This window comes from Anser cygnoides, chromosome Z (genome assembly GCF_040182565.1).
Source record: "Anser cygnoides isolate HZ-2024a breed goose chromosome Z, Taihu_goose_T2T_genome, whole genome shotgun sequence".
NCBI lineage: Eukaryota > Metazoa > Chordata > Aves > Anseriformes > Anatidae > Anser > Anser cygnoides.
This window is the reverse complement of record NC_089912.1, coordinates 59,562,882-59,584,853: the sequence shown is the minus strand read 5'-3', so window position 1 is coordinate 59,584,853 and position 21,972 is coordinate 59,562,882. Positions and strand designations below refer to the sequence as shown.

The window sequence follows — 21,972 nt, the reverse complement described above, 5'->3', positions numbered from 1 at the left end:
CTAGGGGAAGGCTACTGAGAAAGCAGATCAAGGTTTATTATAGAGGTCTGTGGCAGAAAGGTGAGAGAGAATGGTCACAAACTGAAGTCAAAGGTTCCAGCTTGATGGAAGATGACAATTTTTCATAGTCTTGAAAAAAGGACTATGGAAAATGACACGGAAAAACTTTCAGTCAAGCACTGTCACAGGAGCCTAGAGGAACTGTAGAGTTTCCGTCCCTGGAGGCTTTTAAGATCCAACTGAACAAAACCCTGGTCTGGTGTGAATTCAGTGTTAACTCTGCTTTAGAGCAGGACTAGAGTTAGGACTTTTAGGAGTTGGACTCTTAAGCAGGACTGCTTAGAGTTGGACTAGGGAAAAAGATAGTGAAACTGTCTGACAAAGAAGGAATTAAGTTTTAAGTGCTCTAGTATAAACAGTAAGTCAGTGCAATTGCCTGCATCTGCAGTGCTGACTTTAATGGTATCTTAAGCAGCTTAACTGTGCTACCACCACCGCAGCGGCAGAAACCCACCCCAAACCACCTTTCTTTGATGCATGCGTATCAGTCATTCATAATAGTCTTGGTACTTAAAAAAAAAAAAAAAAAAAAAAAAGGTAATATACATAATGCTTAGGTAATGTTCTTTCTACTGTAGTTCATCAGTACCATGTTTCATAGCATCATAAATAGCAGTTTACTAAACAAAACTGACAATTTGTCCAAAATTCTGATTTTATATTGTACTCTTCCTGTTGGCAAGAAGGCAGGTCTGCTTCTGATGGGTTGCATTTCTGCTGTTTGTACTGTATGAAACAGCACTGATAATATTTTCGGCAGAAAATGAATTAGCCATTCTCACAGAGTGGTTGATCTAGTGAGTTAATGTCATCCTCTCTGTAGTGTTTGAGTGAGTGTAGTATACATTTTTGTTGCATTTGTCTTTGGGAACATGAAAGTAATGACTAATACGCTTCCTAGAACATAGGTTGTTTGACATGAACAGTAGTAAAAACTTTGTAGCACGTCACAACGTTCTCCCGGCATGTATACAGGTAGTTTGGGATGCTGACTAACATGTGCTGCAGTTTAATTAGCTTATACTTTGATTGTTTTTTATAAAAATGATTCCATTCTGGCTTTCCCATAGAGTCATGTTGTAGCATAACTCCCTTTTGAAAGTATAGCGATTAAGTCTTCAAACTTAGCAAAAGATGTTTGGTGTGCATTTTTCGAATTCTACCACAGAAACAATATGGCCTAAATATTTAATCAGGCTTAGCAAAATTGGCTTTTTTTATTGCTGCAGATTAATCTAGTTTCTCTGAGCTAATACATGTGGTATGTATGTTTTCAAGACCTTACTTTTTCTCAATAAAGTTGAAGATTTATAACCTTCATAAAATCTGGCATGCACTGAGATGAAGATTGTGAATTAGTATTACTTAAACATTAACATTGGGAGTTTTTCTTTTGAATCCTGTATACGTAGTTTCAGTCTATATTGTATTTACAGAGAGCTTAGTGTTTAGACCGTTCTTCTATACCCTGCCCAATTTGCTTCATTTCTGTGTTGCTGAAAAGATGTTGGCTTGGTGCTGTTTATGTTTTTGTCTTTTATATATTTATTTTAAAATTTCAGTTGACTTCAATAGAGAAAATATTTACTTTCTTGTTTAAATAAATAAGGATGTAAGTGGCTTTGCATGTTTTGCTTAGTGCTATTTTCTTGTTCAAGTCTGTCCTTACAGTTTAAAAAAAAAAGAAAAAAGATCTAAGCATATCATGAATTTTTTAGCACTTGTTATTTTTTAACTGTTAATTTTGTTAAATTTTTAGCTTGTGGCTGTAGTCTTGTGTACACCTCTTGGATTACGGGGAGTTGAAGTTAAAAATTTGAAGTGATGTGATCACCTAAACCAAAATATTTGCAACAAGTAGCAACTACGCAGTTTGCTTTTCTGTTTGTACTGTGTCAGCTGGCAGTCATGTAGGCCACATGTCTTGTTTCTGCTTCATTGTTCTCTAATGATTTAGATGTTTCCTATTGACAGACTTAATTTAAGAGTGCTAGAAACTGCATAGAGCTGCTTCTGATGGACAGGTCAGTCTTCCTTCCATCCTCTGCATGTGGGAGCTTAGACTGACTCTTTGGCCGAAGAATGGGACAATTTAGGACATTGAATTTTCTTCAGAGAAACATGAAAAAGAGCAGGTTTGGAAGATCTTCAGCAAAGTATAATTTCTTCGTTGATTTTGTTTATCATTGTGTTTCATGCAATGTCCTCTGAGGACCTCAGGCAGTCAGGAGAGAGACTTCCTACAGCTTCAGAAAGCCTCTGCACCCATTCACATGGGATGGGGCTCTGCTGTCACATGAGCAGCAGCACAGCTCCCAGCTAACCTCCAGCTCCCCAGGGCTGTAGACATCTAATTCCCATTGATCTTAAAGTGTTTCTTTGCCTTTGCTTAAGTAAAAGTCACCAGGAAGCCTTAACCAATTGAGATTGTCCAGACTCTGTAGAAAGGACGCTTTTATTTGCCTTCATTAGAGCTGCACTAAATCAAAAATAAAATACATACATATTGGGTTTATTTTTGTTTTATATTCATGAATTATACATTTTCTCTACATGGGCTTGGGTGGCAGATAGTGAGCAGTGTGTATAGGAACTTACTCTGAGGTTCGAGATCATGGGAGCATCCATTTTTGTAACTACTGCTAATTCAGACAGATTGAAAAAGCTCTCAGAAGGGAGAGGACCAGAGCTCCGAAATTACTGAGAGACTGATATGAGCAGGTGAGAGTATCCTCAGAGCAGTTGAGTGTAAGCTTTCACCAGTCTGAAGATCTATGAGAACAAAATGTCCTGCTGGAGTGGCAGTAGAAAGGAAGAGGAGTTAGGGGAGAGTTATTGGAAATAGCAATTCTCTCTTTAGAAAAGTTTTTTTTTCTTTCTTTCTTAAGAGTGATGTCGTTGACTGTGTTTTACTTGATTTGCCTTTTCTTTTTTCTTTTTTCTTTTTTTCCTCATTTGCCCAGCAATACTGAAGTTTCCTCTCTCCCTTATCATTTTATACCTTGCCTCTGGGCAAGATGAGGCAATGCCAGGATCAGGGAAGGAAACGTTTTCACAAATGCCAGAAACTTGAATAGAAAAAAGTCCTAAGGTAATAGGTAGCTTACTGGTCTGTTCACTGATGTCAGGTTCTCTGTTTTCTTTTGTAATATCAAAGTATTTTAGGTATGTTTTTATTGAAAAACATGCGTTTTTCATGGTTAGCAAATGAGCCTTCTCTGTGTTGGTTTTGGTGTTTCATTTAGTTTTGTTTTTTCTTTCAATTACCCACCCGCTGTGCTTGGTGGAAGTTTTTGTGCTGTGCTGGAGAAAGTGAAAGACAAACAAGAAACCCACAAGTAAACACCCTCGGGAATAAACCCTTGGAGATTTCTAAATGCCACTTTCTGTCTTCAGCTACCCTTGATGTCAAAGTACAAATCAAAGGATTCCATTAGCGTAGCTGAGGAGGGAGTCGGGTGCTTTGACTTGATCCCTGTCAGTTTTGAGCATCTGCGTTTATCTTATAGATGTCATTGGCTTTCCATTTTTGTCATGCTCATTTCCAGCCAGTTTGCATTTGGGAATCATGGATGATCTGATGGAAGAGATGGATTTTTACCAGGCAGATTCCTGTAACTTTAGTCTCCCAAGTATTTTTGCTATTTTGTGTTGGTTTGCATCTGAAAATCTGGGGGGGTTCTTTTGATGCTCATTTCACAGTGGCTATTAAATACAAAGAATATTCTTAATTTAAGGCTTATGGAACATGAGAATTTTTTTTATTTAATAAATTTAAACATGTAGAGAATATAACTGTAGTAATACTTACATAGCGAGAAGGCATTCAAAGAGTTTTTTTTACTTTCAGTGCCTCAAAAACAGGAGTGAAAGTTTACTGTTATGTAAGATTAAATGTGTATTCCTATGACAGCATTGATGGGAATTGAAGATAAGTGATATTAGAGCGTGCTCTCGATTTCTTGACAAGTCTCAGATGAAATATCTGGAATGAGAACTTTACAGGCTTGAAATAAGGTACAATTTTCAAGTAACAGTCATAAAATGTTAGAACAATTTACTAAATGTAAGCAGTGGATTCACGATGATTTAAGTCTTCAAAGCAGAAACACTCGAAGAGATCGTCTTTAATCTGGTTTTGGAAAAAATCCTGCGGCCTCTGTGGGTAGCTGGAGGGGCATGCTCATGTGTTGAGAGTTCCCCTCAGTGCAGAATTCTGTAAATGCCATTCCTTATCCTCTCCATCCCCAGCCTGCGGAGTGAAAAGAATGGTCTGTGTAGCTCACAGGATGCTGATAATTTTTCAAATTGTAGTCAAAAAAGGTATGATGGCTTAAGAATTACCTCCTAGCAGCAGCTTCCTCTACTGAAGGTTAGCATTTCTACAAACAAACTGCCAAAAAGGGTTGTGTTTCTCAACTTTCTCAGCAAAGGTAGGTAGTTTATTTTAACCCAGTAGTGAATGCTATTTATACTAAAGCAGTCAGAGATATTGGTCCTGATAAAGTTTTAGGCTTAGAGACACACTGAATGTGCCCCAGGATCAGCCGTTTGTGGCACTTTTTTCTATCCTGTTCTTCACCTAAGGTGCACAAGTGATTTAGTCTCCTAAGTTTGTTTTAGCTCCATGTAGCTGAGGGATTATAGGCAGAAGATTGTAACCCATGAAATACAGACAGTTGGGGTAGAAAATTTTATGAGTTTTAACCTATAAAACTATGAAATGATGGGTGTTCATTTGGTAAGGATGCTGCAGAGTAGAGTTCAGGTGTTTGTTTCTTCATTCCACAGTCAGTGAAAGAGACTCAACTTCAAAAATAACTTGGTCTTCAGTCTCTGCATGAGTAGCTTTGCCAGTTCAGCACTCCAAGGGCATGTCTAAATGGGAGAGATACCCATGCCCAGGCTGCAGTGGGGACAGCAAACCTCTGGTGGGAGCATCCTGATGCTCATGAAGATCTGCCTCATCTGTCTCCTAATGTATTAGGCTGCTTAAGGTGCTTTCTGGAGGATGTGCCACGCACAGTCCCTTGCCCCAGAGTTCCGCTGTGACCTGAGCTATCACGTACTACTGTACCGTTACATTTTGTGAATACTCTGTTGGTTTCTTATGATAGACTTTGTAAACTAGATTCAAATTCATGCATTTCTGTTTTCAGGGCAAACTGAGAGAGGCTTTTTTTTTTTTTTTTTTAATATTATCAACCAGAAGGAAAAAAGGGCACAATTATTTGCATCTGTAACGCATGAGACTTGGCAAATCCCTTTGCAGTACTGACAGAACCAGCGTATGGCCACAGGCTAGCAGTTCCTTCTGTCTTGTGAAACTGTTGTTTTATGCCAAACTGCTACATTGCTTACTTAGGCATCTTCCATTGACTCTTGGCACAAAAACCTCTTTGGACATTAAAACATGAATTAGCTTTCTTAAAGGAAAATACCTCTTTTTCTGTTTTTCTCCCTTTACCCTTGTCTTTCAGTTATACCTGCCGCCACTTGCGGAGATATGTATATGTCTTGGACAAACTGTATTTCCCCCACTCTCACTGCTCTACGCTGCAGCATTGCTTCTCGACCCTCAGTGACAATGGAGAGGAACTCTTGTCTTTAACTTGTTCTCACATTCTCAGATCCTATGCTTCCAGGTTGTTAACCTCTGCTCTCCATTTACTGCATGCTGCATGCTCTGTGACTGATCTGTGCATGTTCTGAGTAAACTGATGGATAACATGAAATGGCAATGGGGATGGTTTATGTCTATGGCATCTTTGGTATGTGTCCTAAGAAGTGTGGTAGAAGTGGAAGTTTAATTATCTTTTTGTTTTTTTTCGATTCAGAATACTTTATCTGTCATCAAAGGTTGAACACCACTTCTGGAATTAATGCGTGGCCTTTGGGAGTTTTAAATCCTTTTTATGTTAGAGTGAAAATATTTTAATCCTTTCCCAAAGCTATGTCATAAGAACTGTGAGCTGTGATTCACAAAGCTTTCATGCAGTTATGTAGTTTGTTTGGAATTAGTGCAGCGATATAAGCTGTCTTACATGTAAGTGTCTAATACTTTCCTGATGCCCATTATTTCAGTAATACTGTATATAATTTGTTTTTCAAGAACGAGGATGAACTTTTCCCTCGAATTCAGTAAATTGTCATGGCACTTGCAGATCCCTCTTATCTTTTTTTTTATATGCCGTATCAGTTTTGATTAGGCCAAATGAGAGGAGTCTCAGCCCAAGCTAACAGTATAACATCATGTTCATGATGCAGAATTATAGATGCTCCACAGAAACTGTAAAAGAATAGGAATTTAAAAATAAATTCTACTTGTGATACCCAGATATTTCCTCTAGGATGTTTATTCCAAGTAAAAATTAAGTTTTAATATTTCACTTTTGATGCTATGGATAATTAAATATTTTAACCAAAATGCTAGAAGCTTTAGGAAAACAAGTAAAAAATTGCATGACAAAATTGACAAGAAATGGAAAGCATCCAGACTGGAAATGCAGCTTCCCAGCTAAGCCAGCATACAATAGCAACAGACCACACAGTAAACATAAGTAAAACCAGCTTGATTGTCAAGTGAAGAAAATACGGCATGCAAGCTGAAATAGCTCTTCTGGTACAAAAGAAATTTTATAGTAGTACATAGTGATGGAGAGTTACACTGAAGGATCTCAACAGGAGATGAAAATCTAGCTGTCCCAAGCGGCTTTCTCCAGATTAATTCGGAACAGGGATACAGTATTAAAGTAGGAAAAAAACCCATAAGATTTCACAGACGTTATTTTAAAATGAGTAATAATAATGAGGGCAGTGCACACCAAAATCTTGTTAAAGATGGAATGTTTTACATGTAGGAATAATATCCTGAAAACATGAAAGAAAGAGATGTCTTAATTATTCCAGCTTGTCTGAATGAAATTTTGGTGCTCTGTACAATGGAAACTCTGCAACATCCTGTTGGCAAAGTCCTCCTTAGGAGGCTACGTGCTACACCGTGGATATTGCATCCTTTAGAAAGACTGGAGATGAAACCACCAATTATGGCTAACACAGGTGGATTTCATGTGTTGTCCTTGACCCATATACGGCCGATACTTTCTGCTCCTCTGTTAATATTCATGTCTTCTGAAATGTCTCTGGTTTGTATGGTGGCTTTATGGATGAAAGAAAGCACTGATAACCATATACTCTATTTTCATATAACAAGCTCATGAAGTTTTTAGAGCAGAAAAAAAAGGAAAACATACATATAACAGTTTTTAGTAGATAATTTCTTTTCATTGTTCTGTTTATGTATGATTAGAAAATTCAAACAACTTCTAGACTTTGTACCCAGAAAGCTTGCCTGCATCAGTCTGGAAAATACAAATACAATGTCAAATACAGTGGTGTAATTGGAGCTGGCAAAAAAAGTTGTTTTCTTATGTGAATCTGTGCATGCATCCTGTATTAACTACAGAGCTTTTTTGCCCTGTGAACAACCTACTAGTAATTTATGCATTCCGTCTCTCCTCTAAAAGCAGAACGGTAATTATGATGATTTACAAAGCACAACCTTCCCATTGCATGCCTTTTTGCAGTACTACTGGTAAAAAGCATAGGACTTTGACCTGATCAATGTTGTTCAAGCTACTATGGTTTTGTGCAACATACTGGTCACCTGTCAAATCTGCAGACACGTCTCATGCCACACTTACTGAACAAGTAACATTGGTTAAAGTGAATTTGTTGGAAGAGAGGGGAATAAAAAGTGTGTGTATGCACATACGTATGTCCTTGTATCAGCACCCCACATGCCTTACGCATGCAGCACCAGGTCTCCAGGCAGCCAGCAGCAGGTTGTGGCTTTGACTGGAATTTAGTGCCAGTGTTGCTTTTGGTGGCTTTTCTAAATTTTAAACTGGAGGAGAGAGAATGCCTATTTTACTGTGCTGTGCATTAGCATAACACAAATACCGAAACTGGGATTGTAATGTGTCATTACTACTGTCTGATAATTCTGTTGTGGCTGTGCTGTTATTGATTATTGTAGTAACTCTGCCTCGTGATGTGGAGTATGTTCTCTCACTCATACCTTTTGAACTGCATGTTCATTGTGTGATGTTTTAATGCTCGTGTGTGTTCCTTGTCTGTTTTAGACCTGTTTGGGCTGCAGTCAATCCCAGGAAATCATTTTTGAAAATGAAACTGGCTTAGTGCGTGTACTAGCAAAAGGCAGCTAACAAGCAATGATTTGTTTTGGGATGCCGAACAAATTAAGGATGGTTTTATTTTCATAGCTAGCTTGACATTGTGTGAAAGCAGGAAACACGGTTTTGCTGAGCTTTGTAAATTGAGTAAACATGTTTGTGAAGCAGTACAGCAAAAGGAAAAATTATATGGATTCATGTGAATTAAGTTTTTTGCCCAGAGAAGAAAGGCAAAGAAATGCGATGTCAAATTTGCATGGTTTATCCATTTTGCATATCTTTTATTACTTAATACTAGGTTTGTTTAAACAGCAAAACATATCTAATAAGATTTTAATATGCCCTTTCAGAAGTGTTTTGGCACATTGTCTGAAGCCTGTAGCGGATAAGCCTTGCAACCGTATTCCTCCCATGCCATCAGAGTCAATGGAATTACGCAATTACATTAATTTAAGAATATGCAGTCCTTGTGGGATCAGGGCCTTGGAGGTTAGCTTTGAAGAATACTGCTGATTACCAGGAATGTTTCTGTAGCTGCAGTGCAATGGTGAAGTACTGCTTAAAGCCAACTTGTGTTCATTATCCGGTTTCAAACTTTTTTTCCCCCAAGTGGGAGCTGTGCTGGGGCTTGGGGCTGGATTCCAGGAACGTATAGACCATCCCGTGTCATGATGCAGATTACTGGCCCGACCTTGAGTACAAACAGGAAAGGTGTCAGAGTATTGTCCTTGAAAACAGTTAAAACATTTGGGAGTCTGACATGTTTTCTTTGGCTTTAGTCTCTGTAGGGAAGATTGGGAGAAAGAGATGTTTGTTTTTGAACCTCAAATGATTTTTGTGTGGACTTGCACAATATGGATAAGTGCATTGATTATTTAGTGTTGTTTAAAATTGGATTGGACTGCTGTGAATTACTTGTTTTCTCTGATTCTGTACCACATCTTGAGCATTTGTTTGCATTCAGGTTTTAAGCAGTTAATGTAAAAGTCTCACCCTAAGTTAGAGCAAATAAAGCAGTCAATACTTCAGCCTTGCTGAGTAATAGCTGGATGAGCAGAGTAGAAGAGCAGAGGTGTTCTCCAAAATACCCTTTAGTCTGCTGCTGCTGAAACCTGGTCCTTTCGTACTTTCCTGCTATTGCCAGTTAAAGCACTCAAGGTTATTTATAACTTTTGAAAATACATTGAGTCGCTTCTGATACCGACTCTGATATTTTAAATACAGAGTGTAAAATATCGGACCTTAGTTCACTGGGAGATTATCAGTTGTATCATAAGCATCTAGTGGGTGGGACAGAGTACAAACACAGAACTGAATTCTGCCTTCTGCTGTTGTAAGAGGGCTGACAGAAATCAACGAGATGAGCAATATTTTTTTGACTTTAGGATCTTTTAATGGAAAGGTGTCCAGTTGGAATGACACCTTGGGTAAACAAGTCTCCCGAGCAGCGTGGAGTTGGTGCAAGCAGACTTTTGTCCACAGTTGTGTGTGAAAACAAAAAGGATGTAGTAAATTGCTGTAGGCAGATGAAATTGATTGAGATTGAAAGCGTTTCCAAAGGTGACAAAATGTCACTTTTGCAGGAAAATTGTGCTCTAAGTGCTTACGTCCTGCTGAACCTGAGGCAGAGCTGCTTTGGAAGATAAGACTCATGGCTCCCCAGTCACGGGAATTACTGAAAATCTTTATTAGTAAATAACTCAGTAAAAATCTGTGAGAGAAGCAAAATAATTTGTGATGGAGTAATTGGACATTACCTAAAAACCTTTGAAGTCTTAATAAGTTTTGGCAAATGGCTTGTTTTACTCACATTTTATGCATAGCCTCATTTACATCGTAGGTTTCAAAATAGAATAATGAAAACGGGTGTCTGGACAGGAGAGGAATTGCTTCATTTATCACTAAAGCAAACTTTTTGGATTGGTGGATAACTTAGTTTAAAATTTGAGTTTCTTCTTTTTCAACAGTTTTATTTCTGCAATGAAATGTCTAAAATTTTTGGTAGATTTAAGTATTTCACTATAATAGACTAACTTGATGCTCTTTTTTCAACAATACCAGTAAAACTTTTTTTTCTGCAGGACATTTTAGTAAGGTTCTGCACCTTGCCTCTTGTAACTGGCATCTGAATGAGCCATCCAGGCCTGGCATAGTCTATGGGGGAAGCCCTTCTCCTTCCCTTCTTTCCTTTCTGCTGCCTCAAGCACTACTCTGTGCACGCCGGTCTGCATCCACCAAGCCAGAAGGCTGATAAGAACAGCATTGGTACCCATTCAGGAATTTCAGAATCCTTGCATTATCATAGTGTATAATTACGGGTTAGTTGGGAATTTTTTTGAGACATGCTGTTATTCATCCAGTTTCTAATGCAGAAGCTGGAGATTACACATTTTTGTGACAATTAACAAAATCTTTCTGTACAGATAGCTCTAAATCAACGTTTTTTTTAATAGCCATTTTTGTGCTCATTGCAATTCAGTGAGAGGTTTGTATCTGGCAGAGATGCCTGTTATCTTATAGGAAAGTCTGTGAGATACAAAGGAGAAAATTGATCTGCAGCGGATTGATGGGCCGAGGCCCATCTGTCATTTACTTCCTCCAAGTTAAGCTTTGTGTGAGGGGGCTGTTGTAATTGTTAACATGCTCACCTGTACACTGACAAATTTCAGCTGCTGTGGTCACCCATGTTCTGCCTGAAGACTCCAAAATGGCCTTTTTCCTCATGGGCTTAACAAAGGGCAAATTATGCTGTGGGTTGCTATAATGACCATTGATTTCAGAGGTTACAGTACATGCCATTTAAATTTCAATCCTAGGTAGACCATTGCACAAGTGACAAAATTAAATTAACCTAATAAGTCAATAAAAGTAGCAATAAAGTAAAAGTTTTCTTTTTCAAAGAAAAAAAGACAGTTAAGCTATGTTAATATTTCTTCGAGGATGCAGGCTTTTTTGATACTATCATTATGCTGAGATTTCTATAGAGCAGCCTCTAAGTTTTAATGGAAACTGTTCTCTGAGCTTCCACTCAAGACGTTTAGTGGGCTCAGTTCCTGATCTGGGGTCACAGGTGAGGAGATGAGGCTTTTTCTCTGGCCACTGCGATGCTGTGGAGCAACATTTCCCTGAAATCTAGCTCATTTAATTATTGTCCCTTGGGACAAAAAAAAGAAAAACAACAAACCACGAAATTTCTGCAGAGGTCTGTTGAGTTACTACAACTTAATGTTTTATTGCTTTGTGATTGTAATTTTTTAGTCAGCTGCTGGTGATTTTCTTGAAGAGTTTTTTTTAATTATGGAAAGATCACTTTACACTCAACATCGAGTGACTTGGCAGAAGGAAATTGTTTATAAATCTATTACAAATTATTTGTCTTCGTACTGCACAGCATATTGATCAAGAAACCAGTGAGATATAAAATCAATGCTGTGGGTATGTGGTGGGTGAAAAATTGTAGGTCTCAAAATACAGTTCAACTGGCTATTCATCAAGTGGGTGCATGTCTACTGGAAACTCTTGTGCACTGGTTTATTAACTCCTGTCCTATTTAGAACAACATATTGAGCATAGTTTTTAGGGAATTAGTGATCAGTGAAAGGGAAAGATTGCTGATACCAAAAAGTACCCAACTAAGCTTCATGTCTGCAAGATGTATTTTCATAGAGCCAGTACAATTTCATGCACATAGGTCATGCATTTGGGTTTAAAACGTCCAGAAAGCGTTGACTTAGAAAGGACTTGGAAGTTGTCTTGGGCAGTTTTGAGTTTGCTCTGAGACAGATTTACTTCAGGAGATTAAAGGTAAAGAAATTCTCTGATAAGGGGCCCTTCTGTTCAGAATGTACAAGTACAATGCATTCCAGTAGCTGGAAGTTGAAGCAAAACCAATTCAGACTCGTTCATATTTTTTACATAGCGGATGATTCATTGGAATAGTTTAACAAGGGTTCTGGATTTCCCAAGATTGGAATTTTTAAATGAGATTAGATGTTTTCCGAAAAGATATGTCCAAGTCCAGCCACAGCTATTGGACTTGAAAAAGGAAGTAGCTGAGGGAATTCCTATGGTTTGTGTCAGACTAGCAGATCAAAGTGGCTTCTTTTGGCATTAAAAATCTGAGTTACAGGCAGATTGCCACACAGGATTTTGTTGTTTTGTTTGTCTTACGGTTTTCGTTAAAAGACTTCATGCTGATTTAGAGTTTTCCTGTTAATACAAAGGCTGTCATCCCAGGTACTGCCCCCCAGGTGAATGGACCCAAATAGTGCAAAACAGCACAGGCTACCAAAGCACTATATTCTCATGAACAACCCCCCCCACCACCACCCCTCACCCCCCAAAAAAAAGGGGGGGTAGAAAAAGGAAAAAATTGCAAGAGCTATGTTCTTTCTATATCATATTTTTCATATTTTCTTTATTTCTTCCACCCTGGTAAAAATTTATCATAGACATGATCTAGATGCATTCTACCACATTAGCATGTGAAACTAAAACACATCCTGATCAGACAAAATTATTTTTAATTGAATGCTTATGAGCCCATGTTCCCATGAGATGAAATTGGAACAAAATTACTTTCACACATTTCCATTGTAGCAGTCTGTTCAGAGACTGGGGGGGTTGCATTCATACGTAATGTCTGGCAATTAATCAGGATTGGGGAGGGTATCTTATTCTTTCATAAAATATGTAAATAAGCTATTGTTTGTGGACTAAACCAAGAAATGTTCTATAGCTTGCCGAAAGAGTTCAGGAGAATACTAATAAAAATGAATGTCAGATTGAATTTAGTTTAATTGTTTATAGCAGAAATCAGAATTTATGCTCATGTAAGGCAATCTTCTGCTCGGACCAAAAAACTTATCTTTAAGTTCTTTTCCTCTATAGTATCTGCCGATTTTCCTGGGGTGCAGAACATTGCCTCTCCAGCAGCTTCAATAAGACATTGTCACTGGCAGCATGTTTTGTGTGTGTATTCTTTGTTTTGTCCACCTAGGTGATGCACTTTTATCTGTTTTGGTTTCCCAGACAGCGTTGCTTGAACTTTGGCTAGTGAAGGCAGCTTAGTAAAATGTGTAATTATTGCCTAAATATAGAGAATTATTCACTTGGAAAATAACAAACATATGTTACTGATTCAAAACATCTTCTGATTTGTCAAATTAGAGCGCAGATTCTCACCAAAGCTACATTTTGGCTAATGCAGAAGTCCTCTTCATCATGAGCTCTTGTTGCAAATCAACAGGCTATAGCTGTGATTCCAGGACTCATTATGTTCGGATGAAACTAGTGGAAAGTACTGGCTGCAGCTAGCATGTACACTGATAATTGTGATTAAGATGTTCCAACCAGAATGCCTGAAGTTAATCATCAAAATATATACTTTTTTTCCTCTGAATAGTGTAAATTACTTACTTCCTCCAGCGAAATTGAGAACCAAATGTTTAATCCACACACGGATGCCTAGAGACATATTTGGGTATCTACCTGCACTGCGTAGAGCATTACATACTAAAATATTCCAAGGAACTTTGTAAACCTGAGTAGCAAATAATTCATGAGTACCCCAGAAGAACAATGGAGCAAATAAATTTGAAGAAATCGTAGCTATCCCTTGGAGACAAAGGTGTAGGTGGTTAAAGGATTCAAATCATGCATATGAGCAGTAGTGATGAATGAAGTTTTGGCAAAGGACTCTGAAGAACCAAACGAGATATATGGCATTAATGTAGGAGGCATTTGTTCTTAAGGTTGCATGCAAGGTATCTCACTCCATAACACAGAAAATCTTAGTTCAGCAGTAATTTTTAATCAATAAACCCAACAATCAATAGTGCAGTTAAAGAGGAGAAAAGGAAAAACAGACAACTTAGTCTTAACCCTGTAGGTGGCTTTCACTTGAAATATAAATTGGTTAGTGGGTATAGCATACATAAGATGTGTGACTGAGTAGTTTGCTGCAGGTTGACTTGTGCAAGCACACATAATTGTTCTACAGGTACTGGCTGAGTTCAGGACACTTAATAGCATTTTAGAAGTCATATTGTCTGTGTGAGTTCAAAAGATAAAGCTTTTATAGTAAAATCCAGATTTTTTTTCAGTAAGCCCGGACTCTCTCAAAGTAGAAGCTGTGACATGCTGCAGAGATGGGCTGCAAGGAGCCACAGGCTAAAACTGCTTAGTGAAAACACCTGAGAGTTTTCATTATCTGCCTGCTCCAACTAGCATGAATACGAAAGGTTTTGTTTACTTCATCCTCTGTATTTAATATTTGGTTAACAAAATAAGTGATCGGAACTTTGATCCTCATGGCTCAACTTCCAGAGTAGTTCTGGGTGGTCTTTCTGCAGCTCTGCCATTCAGTTTGAATTAACAGTTCTCCAGCAAAGAGGCAGGCAAAGTGTCACCCGGGGGGTGCTGCCGGCACATTGCAGCGAAGGCGCGTCCTGCAGGCCTGGCCTGGCTGCCCAGGAGGGGACACAGAGGCTGCACAGCGCCCTGGACGCTGGGGAGGAAAGGAGCTGCATGGGGTGAGCAGGGAACATTGCCAGCTTGCTGCACTGAGGTGTAGCTGCTAGAGATTTGGAAACTGGCATCCAAATCCATTCATACCGATCTAAATTACCCAGAACATTCCAGTTTTGCAGAATTAGTAATACTGTAAGAACTATTTCTGGCATTCTTTTTGTTTCCAGCATCTAATGAGAACATCAAACACTAAGAACCATCATTTTTTCTTGCATTTTGGTAACACCATTCCTAACCACAGTGTATTTGACTGAGAAATGGGGAGGTGTAAAAAAGGGTTGAAGCTAGTCAGTACTTTATTTCTAGTCCTCCAAAGGATTGATTTAAGTTGTGTAAGGAGGTTTTGGATCCCCACGGTACAGCAGGATGTAGGGGCTGAGAGCTGTGAGCTGTTCTGAAGTGTTTTTGTTCTTTTGTGTTTGTACGCTGAATTTGTGAGAAAACATTGATGAGAATGCTCCCACTGCATCAGCCGCAGATCAGAAAAAACAGTGGGAGAGGAAAATAAGAACAACCACAACTGGTTTCCAAAGATGACTAATCCTGCAGCCCCAGTGTAACCTCCAGGACAGTGATTAGTGTTTGGCTTTTCTTCTAAATGCTGGAAAAGTTTTCTGGGGCATCAGCCTAGCTGAAAACTAGTTCAATACGTGTACATTAATGAAAGAAGATTTTTTTAAGTTTCCATTTAATGTTCCTGCCTCATGTACTCTGTTACTCTAAATACTTCTGGGTGCATAATGCACGGTATCGTGTTGCATCTGTATTCCTTATTAGTTAACAAAACATTTTTATGGAAGAAGAAAATCCAATTTTGTGGGTAGGATGAAGTCAGGTACATTAAGGGGAAGTGACCCATCAGGGCAGCCTTAGCGTCAGGAATAGAGTGATAGGATTTTTGACCATCAGTTGGTGACATTTCAGCCCCTACACTGTATCAACGCAGACAGATTGAAGTGCAGTCTAGCTTAGTGGTCTTCCTGGCAACAGTGGGCTCAGAAAGGCGAACCTCTATGATACTTACTGTTGGACATCACTAAAGCTCTTGGTATGTGTTTGTCGCGCACAGTTCTACAAAGTGCTGTGCTTTTTTACATAAGAGATGTATTGTCAACTCTGCCGTGATTGCTCCTCAGCTTTGCAGAGTAGTTTTTAAGAGAATTCAATGTAGTTAGGTTATTTTTCTCCATAGTGCAAGGAGATGCGCGTCCTTGGAATGACTTTCAGTCTGGTGTTTGCTTAGCAGAAATTAAAAATTTGTAATTAAAAAAAAAATCAGACCTTTTAATGTTGTATTCTTCCAATTAATCACCAAGCCATCCTTTTGCTGTAGCAGGATTTTACTCTGAAATATATTTCCTATACTTTCCAAGATGTTTTGTAGTGTAATTGTGGCTTTTTGGCAGTTTCTACATTGACTTGTTCATCTCCAACAGGCAGCATTTATTGCATTTTGTTTGCTGCAGCTGTGACAAATATTTAGCCATGCTCGTGGTGATTTTAGTCACTAAATGGCTGAGGTTGGGAGGCATCTCTGGAGATTGTCACATCCATCCCCCTGCCCAAGGCAGGGCTGGTTGTCCAGGTTTGTGACCTGTTGATTTTAAGTATCTCCACAAGTGGTGACCCCGCAAGCTATCTAGGCAACCTTTTTTTTTATTATTACATTTAAATGCAAATTCATGTATTTTGATTGTTTCCCATTGCCTCTTGTCCTGTCACTGGACCACCACTGTCTGGTTTCATCATCTTTGCACCCTTCCAACAGACATTTGTACACATCGAGATCCCCTTGAGAGTTTTGTTCTCCAGGCTAATCAGTCCTAGGCCTCTCAGCCTCTCTTTGCAAGTTGGATGCACCCATGACTTAATTGTCCTTGTGGCTCTTTGCTGGGCTCTCTCCAGTATGTGCAGGGCTCCACTCCAGAGAGCCCGCTGCTCCAGGTGTGGCTTCCCCCGTGCCAAGCAGAGAGGAAGGATCACCTCCCTCGAGGTGCTGCCGGTGCTCTGCCTGATGGAGCCCATGGTGCCATTACCTTTCTTTGCCAGGAGGGCACGGTGCTGGCTTACGTTCAAGTTGGTGCCCGCCAGGACCCCCAGGTCCTTTTGTGCAAAGCTGCTCTCCAGCTGGACACCCCCCAGCATGCAGGATTTTCTGTTTCCCTTTTGTTGAGCTTCATGAGGCTCCTGCTGGCCGGCGTTGCTAGCGTGTCCAGGTCTCCCCACACAGCACTGGCCCCAGTATCCACACATAGGGTACGTGCATCGTCAGTGACTGGGCTCCAGCTGGGCTTTGTGCTGCTCACCATAGCTCTCCAAGTCCAGCCAGTCAGCCACCTCCCTGTCCACTTAGCCTCTGATTCATCAGTCTGCCACAATTTGGCTGAATTTGAAAACAGTGTGATTGTCTTGATTGTTCTTTCAAGAGCCTCTTTACTGTTTGTGCAGATAATTACATTTGCAAATGGCTCTACTATCCAGATAGTTTGGGCCACAGATCACACCAGCAGGGTTGTGAAAATGGATCCCTGCACACCTTTTGTTGTTACCTAGATAAATTTAAATTCAGATATATATTTGCATGGGTCTAGAAAGTCATGTTGTCTCTTCTGAATAACTGTCCTTATATCTCATCGTCATACAGTTTGTATTTGGGTACCATGCTCCTACTTGATCATTTGATTCCTAAGGTGGAGGGGGCATTAACATCCCAGGAGGACTGTACTTGCATTTTGTACAGTATAGAAGAGATAACAGTTGGTGATGTTAATTCTCTTCTTGGTTGTGTTTCCTTTGTTTTGGGGAAAACACAAAATGACCTGGAACATCACTGAATTTTGTCTTTGAAAAAGTACACTTTAGGGAGGACATGTTTCAGGAGTTTGGGAGGATTTTTGAGCTGACAGAGGCAGAGAGAATTACGCAAGGGAATAAGATGTATGAATCTGAGTGGGAGGTAAAGTGCAAAAGCCCAACCTCTTTTCTCTGTGGGAATGAGGTTAATTTCCAAATAGATTGGAGACAATGTAAATTTAATTACTGAGCAACTTGAGGGACTGGGAGTTAAAAAAATAAAAATACAAAAAATACCATGTTGGTTCTCAAGATGGAAAAATATTGCACAACTGCAAGTATGCTGAAATGAATCATTAAATCAAATCTGTATCAATTTTCTCACCAATCACGAGGGTTGCATGTGTTTGTCTAAAGGCAATAAAATAACTTCTCTTTAGGATGTGAAATTCAGTAATGAATAAGGTTATTTAGGATGTCATTGTATGTGGGAAATAACCTTTTTCTACTGAAAAAGTAATGAACAAGAACTTAGAAGCGGTACCTAAAATAAAATCAGCTTTCTCTTGCGTAAGGGTTCGTCATGCCCGTATTTCTAAATCTTAAAATTATTTAAAATCTTATTTTAAAACTTATTTCTAAATCTTATTAAATCATATTTCTAAATCCTGTTGGTAATGTCTACAAACCTTTTACACTCAAGAACAAAACTGAAAAACCTAACAGGCAGATTACAGTGAAGAAATGTGATTACATTTTAGCTCTGTCAAGGTTGGATTATGAAGTGTGGGTAAGATGTGCTTTTTGCTAAATATGGGAACTACTTTTATAAAAGATGGAGGGAAAGTCTAAGGCTGAACTCCTTCAGTAGAGATGACAAACCTTTTCCTGCTATGTGCTGCAGTGATTTTGATTGCATGCATTTGCCATTTCTGTGAGAGGAATATCAGTGATGGAGACAAAAGCTGTGCAAGCTCAGGACTCCAAACATTTTTTTTCTTTAAAGGGTTCCAGATGATCTGTTCCATTCCTGCCATCTTCCTGCTATGACAAGGAGTTCAGAGAATTTCAAACTGTCTGCAATATATTTCCCGAAATGTTCTGTAAATGCTACAGACTGCATTATGTTCTCAATACGTATATGCTGCACTCAGGGGAGTGTGTGGGAGTTGCATTTGTAACCATTACAGGTCCTTGCTCTACAATTGCACAGGTTGTTTTTCTCTTTTATGTTTTTCAAGAGCCATAGAACAAGGCGGGGAAATCACTGAACTCTCCAAATTCACCCCAGCTTTCAACTGGCAACGTTAGGAAGGTCAGCTTTACTGTTCATTATAAAAATGAACAGAAAATGAAGCAGATGAAAGGCACCGTAGTTATTTTCTAACAGATACAGAGGAATGGGCGTATGTGCTGCTGAGGGGCTGTATCTGCTAAAAAGTCTTCTAAAGGAAAAGGTTGAATAACAGGAATTAAGAAAATGCTGTGGGCTTGCTTCCCATGAAGCTGACGCAGCACTTCTACTGACGTGGGCAAGGCCAGGCTTGGGCTTCTTAAAGCCAAACTGACCTCCATGTAAATAATTAACTGTAGCTTTTCCATAGTGAACTGGACTCTCATGAAATGCCTCGTTACGTTTTGTTCAGTATACGTTCTGGTTGGATTCTGACTGGATATTAGCATCCTTTTTAAAAAAAAAATAAAATAAAAATCACAGTTGCTCTCCTGTTTTGTGTTTGCTTGTAGATTCTATAATCACCTACATCACAAAAACGTGTTTTGTGTCTAGCTGATGGGATCATTTCTATCCTCTAGTACCTGAACTTTCCCTACGCAGCACGCATCTACATGTGAAGCATTTAACAGAACAGTGTTCACTGCCTTGGCTTGGGCAGACTGAGTCCTATCACAAAATACCATACTTTCCCAACTGGTGTTCTTAGTAAATGTTTTCTTTCAATGCAATGATGAGGATATTTTTCAGGATGAAAAGACATGATTTTTATTTCCTATTCACTTTGACATGAATTTTCCTTTGGAAAGAGATTTATTTATGACTAGCTGCAATTTTGCACGTTTGTATCTAGGTACATAAATCCACACAAAGTCAACAAAGGGGGTTGATGTTGACATCACAGTGAAGGATATAGACCATTTTTACTTGTGATATTTCTTTTTGAAGTACGTTGCTATGCTTTTACAGGAAATGTTTAGTAATAGGGATTGTACTTAATCTCAGTATTGAGAACTATTTAATATACTACTTTATCTGATCTTATCCTGCATTTTCCCTTTTTTTCAAGTAGTAGCACCTTTATGTGCCTCTGAAAAATTATTACACATTTGTCTTTTGAAGTGTGTATATCTGCATGTCAATGCTATTTGCACAAGAGTAGTATTTCCAACAAATGTCTCTTTTGGAAGAAATGGTGTGTAGCTGTATGAGTATGTATACATTTATGTTATACTAAGTCAAGTAATGGGATTTCATGATAAATTACCATGCATTTTTCATAGCAAGTTTTATTCTCTGTTCTTTCCAACATCTTTCATGTCCAACTTGACTTACTCAGAAAGGAATGCATAACTAAAATTTTTAAATTGCCTAGAAATTCTGTATTTGCTGGTTTCCTTGGGAAACCTACTTTACAAATCTCAGTCACTCAAATGAAGATTTTTTTCATGTGGCTGGAGAGAATGTCTTTGGATTGAAACCAATCTCCTTCCTCTTGGGAGGTGAAGGGTGGGAATACTTAAATACAAAATTTGAAAATTTGTAGCTTGTGTACCAAGAAGGAACATCCTTCTGAACAACTGCCTGGTGAAATTGTAGGGGAACAAACCAACTGTGTCTCTGAATTCAGCTTGTTAGTAGCAGCTCAAACAACCTTTTTTTCCATGCACAACTGCAGGTGTGTGAAATATGTTTCAAATGTAGTTCAAACTAGACTTTTGAGCCAAAATCACTATCACTATGTAGGTGGATGTACTCTGCTAAAGTAGATTGCAATGCTTGTCAGATCAAGGTACTGTGTTTTACTCACTTCTTACATAAAAACCAAAAAAAATCTTTTTATCACTTTTTCCTTTTTTTTGGCCTCAGGGCACACTGAATGCATGCCATCTAAACTTTTTGGAAGACAACAAATATTCATATCCTTAACTACTGATCTGAGATTCCTATGGCACTCACAAGACTATCTCAGTGGTTCACAAATATGAAAAGCGGTTCGGTCCATAAAAAGCAAAGTGTGTGTGGATTTGGATTTATAAAACATAATTCTTCATCATGAACAATTTAGAAGTTATCTACAGATGCACTTCCCTTATAGGGTTGTAGAAGTCTAGAAAGAATGCATTGTTATGCAAGAGACAATCCTTGCATTGAAGATTGTTTGGGAGCATTTGGTGAGACCTATGTCTGGTTTGGATCTTGGGTTGATTCTCTAACATCTTTGGCAATAGCTTTATTGTAGAGTTCTGATAGGCACAACTGATCTCTTCATTTCCTCTAGAAAATGTTTCAAGTTTGTTAAAATTTGAGATAGGCTTCATGTCAATAGTGCAAAGAGATCTTTTGGATGCAGCTTTGAAGAAAAAGAAAGGGGCAGGGGGAAGTGAGCAAAGGCGTAAGATGGAGCCATTGTGTACTCCTAGCAACTTTTTTTTCCTATTGCTTCAGTATTGAAATTGTTTTACAGAAATAGGACAAATCCTTAACGTGATTTCCAAGGTTCAAAGGCCAATGCAATTAACAATTCATTTTAATGGTGTGGGGGCAGTGAAAAGTTGGAATGGCACGGAGAAAGAAGGTGCAGGTGATGTGCAGTGCCAGTGGGGGGAGGCTTTGCAGTGGAAGCACAGTTCAAAACTCATGTTTTGCTCAAGTCTTAGTGTAAAGAAGACTGCTAGCAATGCACATACTCTGATCTTTGGTGTATGGAATGAGTCTGTTAATTCCTAATGTGGATCCAGGTTCATCTCCATGAGAGTGAGTACACAGCAATTTTCTTTGTAAGTGCAGCAGTGACCCAAATACTTATGTGTGCACACGGTGCATTTGAACAAACCAGTATCAAGTGAAAATTGTTCAGAGGATAAAGATTTGTCCTTAGGTTGCATGGCAGTGATGTTTCTTTCATTTTCTTGTTGTTGTTTCATTATTCAGAGTCTGTGTTTTTGGGGGGGGGGGGGGGGGGGGAGTTTTGCTCAGACTGCTTTCTCCAGCAATTTCCTCTGATTCTCACCCACAGAGTTTTGTCCTAATTCAAGACAAATGTCTTCTCTCAGCAGCTATGAAATGCTTACTCTGTTGAATTAAGAGCGAGTGGATGAAATGGAAGAATTGTGAACCCTGTTGTCCATTCAATTTTCTTATAAAATATTAACAGGA

At 38.8% G+C, this 21,972-nt stretch overlaps 1 protein-coding gene across 13 annotated transcripts in view; it reads left to right on the top strand.

Moving 5' to 3' along the window:
- Positions 1-21,972, top strand: part of DYM (dymeclin) — a 206,531-nt gene that overhangs the window by 109,150 nt on the left and 75,409 nt on the right. For 11 of the 13 annotated variants that reach the window (XM_048079759.2, XM_048079753.2, XM_048079754.2 and 8 more), the window contains one exon: positions 5,541-5,705. The exons of the other annotated variants lie outside the window; for them this stretch is intronic. In XM_048079759.2, the coding sequence (XP_047935716.2) occupies positions 5,541-5,705 (165 nt within the window). The remainder of the gene's footprint in view (positions 1-5,540; positions 5,706-21,972) is intronic. 13 annotated transcript variants of the gene reach the window in all.